This window comes from Mobula birostris, chromosome 18 (assembly GCF_030028105.1).
Source record: "Mobula birostris isolate sMobBir1 chromosome 18, sMobBir1.hap1, whole genome shotgun sequence".
Classification (NCBI taxonomy): Eukaryota; Metazoa; Chordata; class Chondrichthyes; order Myliobatiformes; family Myliobatidae; genus Mobula; species Mobula birostris.
The window spans coordinates 68,065,409-68,074,159 of NC_092387.1; the positions used below are offsets into that span (position 1 = coordinate 68,065,409).

The window sequence follows — 8,751 nt, forward strand, 5'->3', positions numbered from 1 at the left end:
TCCCTGGAGATCAGGAGAATGAGGGGGGATCTCATAGAAACATTCCGGATGTTAAAAGGCCTGAACAGATTAGATATGGCAAAGTTATTTCCCATGGTAAGGGATTCTAAGACAAGAGGGCGCAACTTCAGGATTGAAGGACGTCCATTTAGAACTGAGATGCGGAGAAATTACTTTAGTCAGAGGGTGCTAAATCTGTGGAATCTGTTGCCACGAGCGGCAGTGGAGGCCAAGGCATTGGGTGTATTTAAGGCAGAGATAGATATGTTCTTGATTAGCCAGGGCATCAAAGGGTATGGGGTGAAGGCAGGGGAGTGGAATTGACTGGAAGAATTGGATCAGCCCATGATTGAATGGCGGAGGAGACTCGATGGGCTGAATGGCCTACTTCTGCTCCTATATCTTATGGTATTTTGGAAATTTCTCTGATCATCAACCTATGTGTGTTTGTTCCTGGATCAAAGCAAATGTTCAGAGAAATGCTAGCTGTCCCAGAGGTTTTGAGCACAAGAAATTCTACAGATGCTGGAAATCCAGAGCAACACAAAATGCTGGAGGAACTCAACAGGACAGGCAGAATCTATGAAGGGAAACAAACAGTTGACATTTTGGTCCTGATTAAGAGTCTTGACAAGAAATGTGAACTGCTTATTCCCCTCCATTGATGCTGCCTGATCTGCTGAATTCCGCCAGCATTATATGTGCATTGTTCAGTAGTTTTGAGAGTCTGGAGCTATGCAGAATATCTGCAGCCACTGGGCAGCTGTGGATTTATTGAATTATATTTGCCTGCCACCTAAGTCTTGGGGTTAACAGAGTAAATGAGGAGAAGAGAAGCCTCACATTGTTCTTGTGTGTGTTCTCCCAGGTTAGTGAAGATGAATCTCTTGTTCCTCATTACTTTCTCACCCCAGATTCCTTCAGTCCTCCAATCTAGAATCCTTCTCATTCAGAAAATCAGAGTTAAAAAACACAGAATCAATGGAGTGAATTAAGTTCCTCAACCCCATTGCACCTGCAGCCAACCTGACCATAATAGGAGATAGGCTGAGAGAGGGACTAGAAAAACTTCATGAAATGATCATCAAGAGGTGGGTATGGAGGGAACAGTGCAGGGTTGGAAAAACCTGCAGGAAGTTCTAAACTCAGCCAGCTCCACCACAGGCACTATCTGTAGCTCTTTGACAAGGCTTAAGTTGAAAATGGCAAGTCCTCTTGAGAACCAAGACTGGATTGTTTTTAGTGGGGTCACAGTTGAAGGTGGATGTGCTGAAAGAGCATAGAGAACAGTTATGCCAGAATAAGACTGTCAGCATCTTTTATAGTTTACCTGACCAAATTGTATTTAGATTGTAGTACTTGTTCTGTGTTTAATGGTCAGAAACTGACCTCTTGATCTCACAATCTACCTCGTGATGATTTAGCACCCAATTGTCTACCTCCTCGTGATGATTTAGCACTTTATTGTCTACCTGCACCATACTTCCTGCATGGGTATTACACTTTATTCTGCTTTTCTGTTACTGCTTTACTTCAATGCACTGTGTAATGTATTGATTTTTCTGAACAGTATGCAGGACATGCCTTTCACTGTACCTTGGTACATGTGACAATGAGAAACAAATTTCAATTCCAATTCCCGTCAGCCCACTCATCCATGTCAACCAAGATGTTTATCCAAGCTATATCCAAGCTAATTCCATTTTCCTGTGTTTGGGCCACAATCCCCCGTAAGCCTTTTCTATCCGCGATCCTGTCTAAATGCCTTTTATACAATGTAATTGTCTCTGTTGCTACAACTTCCTTTGGCACCTTATTCCATACCTACCTCACTCCAGGCGAAAAGGTTGCTCCTTCACACAGCTCAAGTTTCATGAAGCAAATCGCTGAGACGAAGCTTCACTCGGACTCCAAGTAGCTACTCTACTGCAGTGGGATTGATTTTCTTTTCAAAGATCATGCTTGAATTAAAGTGTGGTCTGGTCCTTCCATGTTACCTGTTTGAGATGTCAAAGGGTGGATGAGGGCAGCATCTGAATGCAGTTCTCCTGTGACTGGTTCTGTCCTGAATCTGCTCCTCACACCTCTGTGTGGGAAGTGTTAAGAGTGAAACATCAGAATGCAAAGCTTCTCCATTATAAGTTACCTTGGAGACACAAGGGACAGCAGATGCTGGAGTCTGAATCAGCACACAATCTGTTAGGGGTACTCAGTGGGCTGGACAGTATCAGTGGGAGGAAAGGAACTGTTGATGTTTTGGGTCAGAATCTAATGTAGAGTTTCAATGCAAAGCTCATCATTTCTTTCCCTGAAGGTACTGTGGAATAAAACTGGCTGGGATGTGAAAGGGTTGACCTTTGAGGAGCGTTAGATGTCTTAGGGTCTGTAGTCAACGGAAATCAGAGGATATCATTGAAACTACTAAATTATGAAGGGAAGGAAAGAGGGAGGAAAGGGGCTTGCTTTGCTGTTTGTCATTGCTTTGTCACTTGTGGTGTTCTGTTTTGTTGTGTTCAGAGTTATTTTGCCGAGCGTTGTGGGCATGTTACGTTGGTGCCAGAATGCTATGATGACACTTGCGGGCTGCCAACCACACATTCTTAGTTGTGTTGGTCATTAATGCAGACAACAGATTTCACTGTATGTGTCCATGTATGTGTGATAAATAAATCTCAATCTGAAAGGACTGGAGAGAGTGGAGATGGAGATTTCCATTACTAGGATAATATAGGATCTGAGGGAATCTCTTTAGAACTGTGAGGAGGAAGAATTTTTTCAGCCAGAAGATGATGAATCTGTGGAATTCATTGCCACAGACAGCTGTGGAGACCAAGTCATTAGGTGTATTTAAGGCCGAAATTGATGTTGATTAGTAAAGGAGTTCAAAGTTCAAAAAGTTCAAAGTACATTTAATTATCAAAGTATGTATACATTATACAATCTTGAGATTCATCTCCTTACAAGCAACCACAAAACAAAGAACCCATTTAAAAAAAAACCGTCATACACCCAAAGTGGGGAGAGAGGGAGAGGGAGAGAGATATCATGTGAACAATTTTAAAAAAAGCAAATAGAATTCAGAACAGAAAGTCCTTAAACTTGAAGCCTGGAGCAGGCCACTGCCTCGACTTCAGTTCAGCACAGACCTGAGTACATGTGGAGAAGGCCAGTGAATGGAGTTGAAAAAGTCAGCCAGGTTGGAATGATGGAGAGGGTCTCGATGGGCTGAATGGCCTAATTCTGCTCCAATACCTTATGGTCTAATGATAAAGCCAAGCTCTGACTTGCTCACTAATCCTGCCCTAGCTCTGTTTCGAGTGAGCACGAACTAATGTTCACTCTGCACTGTCTCTTTCACTTGTTTGAACTGAGAAATTGCCATGAATCTCTGGTTCTGTTTTCCTTTCAGGAACCACACAAAGTTGTATGTTGGCGATTCATGGGGCAGGGTCTACGCTTGGTCTGTTGAAGGCTGAGGAGGAACAGAGCAGGAGATCAATGGCATTGGATTCTATGAAGGAACTGTGGCTTTCAATGAATCAGAATCAGGTTTAATGTCACTGGCATATGATGTGAAATTTGTAAACTTAGCAGCAGCAGTTCAATGCAATACATGATAAGCATAGCAAAATAGGATTACAGTAAGTATATATATGTATATTAAATAGTTAAATTAAAAATAAGTAATGCAAAAACAGAAGTAATGAAAAAATGTGAGGTAGTGTCACCGATGAACGTTTTGTCTGAAAAAGCACCTGTTCAGAGAGTTTCTTATACTTATTCACATTTGGAATAAAGTGTTATGTCCAACTGATCCAGATACTAAATTGTCGCAAAGAAATAGACCTAGCAAGATGCTAATGGAAAAGATAAAAAAAATTACATTTGAAACTTTGAGGCTATGGACATTTCTGGAATATTATAACCTATTCAATGAGACAATTGACATTTGAATGAGGAAAAGGGAAATCTACTTTTTCAAGGTTTCAGGCTGTGGGTGATTGAGCATTGAATGAGTTTAGCTACTCCAATTTTGAGGAAGGGTCATTTGCTGAACTCACAGAAAACAGCCTGGAACAAGCATGCTGATCAAACAGCAAGAAACATTTCACTGTAGTTCTTTTGTAAAGGAAATAGTTTTGCAAAAACAATTGGATTTATTAGATGTATTTGAACAGACGGGGATGGAGGGATATAGACCACGAGCAGGCAGTTGTGCAGTTTAAATTGGCATTATGGTCAAAATTCAAAAACTTCTAAGTTCAAAGTAAATTTGGTATCAAAGTACACTTACTGTATGTAACTGTATACAACCCTGAGATTCATTTTCTTGCAGCCATTCACAGTAGAAGAAAGAAATACAGTAGGATCTATGAAAACTGCACACAAAGACTGACAAATAACCAACGTGCAAAAGAAGACAAACTGTGCAAATAATAAAAAATATTAAATAATACTGAGAACATGAGTGGTATAGTGCTTGAAAATGAATCCATCGGTTGTGGAATCGGTGCAATGGTTGGCACAGACATCAGAGTCAGATTTATTATCTTGTATGATGTGAAGTCAGGAGGTCGTGTTCCTGGGCCCATCAAGGGCTGAAGGCTCTGTTGCTGTGTTGTAATGTTTAATGTTCTCTGTTCTGTGTTCTAGAAACTTAAGCAAAATGCACTTCACTGAGATTTTCATTTGTACCACTGAAGGTTGACACATCAGTGTCAGAGTTTTAATAAAGTTATCATCCTAAAGTGTGTATATGATCCATCTCTTCATTTGCCTGTATTCTTTCTCACATTCTGATTCGAGTTTCATAATCAGATGTTTCAAACATGAGGACTACCAAACTATGGACATTGTTGGTGAATGATAATACTGTTCCTCAGTACCAAAGATATTGGAAGCAGTCCCTATTTTTTCTTTGAGATATTGCCTAGGAAAACATCATGCAAGAAGATAAATTCACAAGCAGTAGGTCAGCTGGGCTCTGAAGATGAGGATTACGGTGCTTTTAGAAGAAGCTGAAAAAAAGAGTTGATCAAGAGAAGAGCAGTAAAATAGGTTGAGTCCCTTGTCCAGATGTTGAGTGTCTGTGTCTCTTCATGGTTCCTGCCTGACCTACTGAGTTCCTCCAGCAGTTTGTGTGATACTCTAGGGAAAAAAGGATGCTTTGTCACTCATACTCTTGGTTTGTGCCATCTTGTAAATAGTCCTTTGACAGTAAGGACACTGCCGGAGCCTACAGAGCAGGGGTTCCCAACCTTTTTAATGCCCATGGACCCCTACCATTAACCAAGGGGTCCTTGGATCCCAGGTGGGGAAGTCCTGCAACATAGGAAGCAAACCAGAATGAGGACTTAACAACGCAAAAGGCACTGGAGGTACTCAGTAGGTCAGGCAGCATCTGTGGAAGGAAAAGGACAGTCAACGTTTTTGTTTAATTCAAAATGTCTGCTGCCCATTCCCTCCATAGATGCTGCTTGACACCTTGAGTTCCTCCAACATCTTTTGTTTTGCTCCTGATTTCAGCATCAGTCACTGAAAGCAAGCATGCAACTACAGCAGGCAGTGAAGAAAGCTAATGGCATGCTGGCCTTCATAACAAGGGGAATTGAGTATAAGAGCAAAGAGGTCCTTCTGCAGCTGTACAGGGCCCTGGTGAGACCACACCTGGAGTACTGTGTGCAGTTTTGGTCTCCAAATTTGAGGAAGGACATTCTTGCTATTGAGGGAGTGCAGCATAGGTTCACAAGGTTAATTCCCGGGATGGTGGGACTGTCATATGTCGAAAGATTGGAGTGACTGGGCTTATATACTCTGGAATTTAGAAGGATGAGAGGGTTCTTATTGAAACATATAAGATTATTAAGGGATTGGACACGCTGGAGGCAGGAAGCATGTTCCCATTGATGGGTGAGTCCAGAACCAGAGGCCACAGTTTAAGAATAAGGGGTAGGCCATTTAGAACGAAGTTGAGGAAAAACTTTTTCACCCAGAGAGTGGTGGATATATGGAATGCTCTGCCCCAGAAGGCTGTGGAGGCCAAGTCTCTGGATGCTTTCAAGAAAGAGATGGATAGAGCTCTTAAAGATAGCAGAATCAAAGGTTATGGGGATAAGGCAGGAACTGGATGCTGATTGTGGATGATCAACCATGATCACAGTGAATGGCGGTGCTGGCTCGAAGGGCCGAATGGCCTACTCCTGCACCTATTGTCTTTTAACTGCAGTATCTTCTGTCTCCAAGAAATGAATGTCAGTCTTCTAGAATATATTTATTGTAACGGCAGTATCATTATAGTGGTTATTTTTTAACATGATGTAAATGCACTTTAAACTAAATGTCAATCTTCTGGAATATATTATTATTTGTTAGTTTATTTGTGATAATAGTACTTTGTGTTGTGTGTGAGTGATATGTACTGTGTTGTGTACCTTGGTCTGGAGCAGAAGTTCCCAACCTGGTGTTCATGGACCCCTTGATTAATGACATTGGTCCTTGGCATAAAAAGGGTTGGGAATCCCTAGTCTGGAGGAGCAATGTTTCATTAGCAGCAGAGCAATCAATTCGCAGAGAGTGAGAGCTTTGCACAGGTCAGGGAAAAGAGTTTGAAAAAGGAGCATTTTGCTCAGTGCATTAACAGCAAATCAATCAATTCGCGAGTCATTAGTGGGAGCAAATAAAAGTAAAGCAGGGTCAAAGCGGAGCGGCCATTGTGTGAGTGGACCAGTGTATGAGTGGGAACCTGAGGCTTTGGCCCAAGAGGCTTCGGCAAGCAGGCACAGGTGAGTAGCAGGTAAAGCTGTTGTGGTGGTTGAATAAAAAGTCACTAAATCACAGCTAATTAAATAAAGTAGGGAAAATACAGGATGAGGTGATGTGCTGTAGCTACATGATGTGGACACTGGTGGAGTCCATTGTGGTTCCTGGTGACCACATCTGCAGCAAGTGTTGGCAGCTTGAGAAACTCAGGCTCAAAGTTGATGACCTGGAATCTGAGCTTCAAAACACTGTGACACATCAGGGATGGGGAGGGTTACCTGGATTCTCTGTTTCAGCAGGTAATCACACCCATGAGATTAACGGTCTCAAATTTGGCCTGTGGTCAGGGACAAGAAGGTGTGACTGCAAGTGAGGCAGGTATTGGAATCCAAGAGTCAGTGCTGGAGGAGTCTCAGTCTTTGAGCTTGTCCAACAGGTCTGAGATTCTTGCTTCCTGTGTGGATGAGAGTGGGGGCTGTAGGAAGGTTGAGCAACCTAACTGTGGCACCATGGTTCAGGCAGCCATTCAAGAGGGGGAAAGAGAAGAGAAATGCAGTTGTAGTTGGGGATAGTATAGTCTTGGGAATAGACAGAGTTCTCTGTCGCGAGGATAGTGCATCCCAAAGGCTGTGTTGCCTGCCTGGTGCCTGGGTTCAGGACATCTTATCTGACCTGCAGAGGAATTTGCAGTGGGAGAGGAAAGATCCAGTTGTTGTGGTCCACGTGGATACTAACGACATAGACAGAATGAGGAAAGAGGTTCTGCTAAGGGAATTTGAGCAGCTAGGGACTAAATTAAAAAGCAGAACCAAAAAGGTGGTAATCTCTGGTTTACTACCTGAGCCACATGTGAATTGGCAAAGGGTCAAGAAGATTAGAGAGTTAAATGCATGACTCAAGGATTGGTGTGGGAGAAGTGGGTTTGAATTCATGGGAAATTGGCACCAGTATTGAGAAAGAGGGAGATGTATTAATGGGACAGGCTCCACCTGAACCATGACGGGACCTGGATCCTAGTGAACCGCATAACTAGGGCTGTGGATAGGGCTTTAAACTAAATAGTTGGGAGTGGGTTCAACAAATTAGAAAAGTATGGATAAAGTAAAAGAGAAAAGTGTGGATAAAGATAAAGAAAAAGCAAAAGATAAAAAAAGAGAAAAGAGTGGAGTAAAGAAAAGTCAAGTGCAAAAGAGAAAAAGATCAGCAAGACTATACTATTAGTGTAAGGGCACTTTATTTGAATGCCCTAGTATTTGAAACAAGGGCAATAAACTTGTGGCACAAATCAATATAATGGGGTATGATTTAGTGGCCATTACAGAGACGTGGCTGCAGGGTGGAGAGGACTGGGAATTAAACATCCAAGGATATCAGGTAATCTGGAAGGATAGACAGGAAGGTAAGGGAGGTGGGGTAGCACTCTTAATTAAAGGTGAGATCAGAGCAACAGTGAGAGATGATATAAGATCTAAGGAGCAGAATATTGAATCCATCTGGGTAGAGATTAGGAATAGTTAAGGAAAAACATCACTGGTGGGAGTTGTCTATCGGCCACCGAATAATAACCTTACAGTGCAACAAGCAATAAACAGAGAAATATCTGAGGCATGTGAGGATGGAACAGCAGTTACCATGGGAGACTTTAACTTGTACATAGATTGGGTGAATCAAGTTGGTTGAGGCAGTCTCGAGGGGGACTTCATAGAATGCATCCGTGATGGCTTTCTTGAACAGCATGATACTGAACCTACAAGGGAATATGCTATCTTAGACTTGGTGCTGTGCAATAAGAAGACACGTAGTCCTCTTTTATTGTCATTTAGTAATGCATGCATTAAGAAATGATACATTATTTCCTCCGGTATGATATCACAAAACACAGGACAAACCAAGACTGAAAAAAACCTGACAAAACCACATAATTATAACATATAGTTACAACAGTGCAACAACACCATAACTTGATGAAGAACAGTCCATGAGCACAGTAAA

The 8,751-nt window shown here is 42.0% G+C and overlaps 1 protein-coding gene across 4 annotated transcripts in view; it reads left to right on the forward strand.

Annotated features, from left to right (window-relative positions):
• wdfy4 (WDFY family member 4) overlaps positions 1–4,747 on the forward strand; it is a 358,785-nt gene extending 354,038 nt beyond the window's left edge. For all 4 annotated transcript variants that reach the window (XM_072282880.1, XM_072282882.1, XM_072282881.1 and 1 more), the window contains one exon: positions 3,410–4,747. In XM_072282880.1, the coding sequence (XP_072138981.1) occupies positions 3,410–3,476 (67 nt within the window). In that variant the 3' untranslated portion in view covers positions 3,477–4,747. The remainder of the gene's footprint in view (positions 1–3,409) is intronic.
• The last annotated feature ends 4,004 nt before the right edge of the window (positions 4,748–8,751 follow it).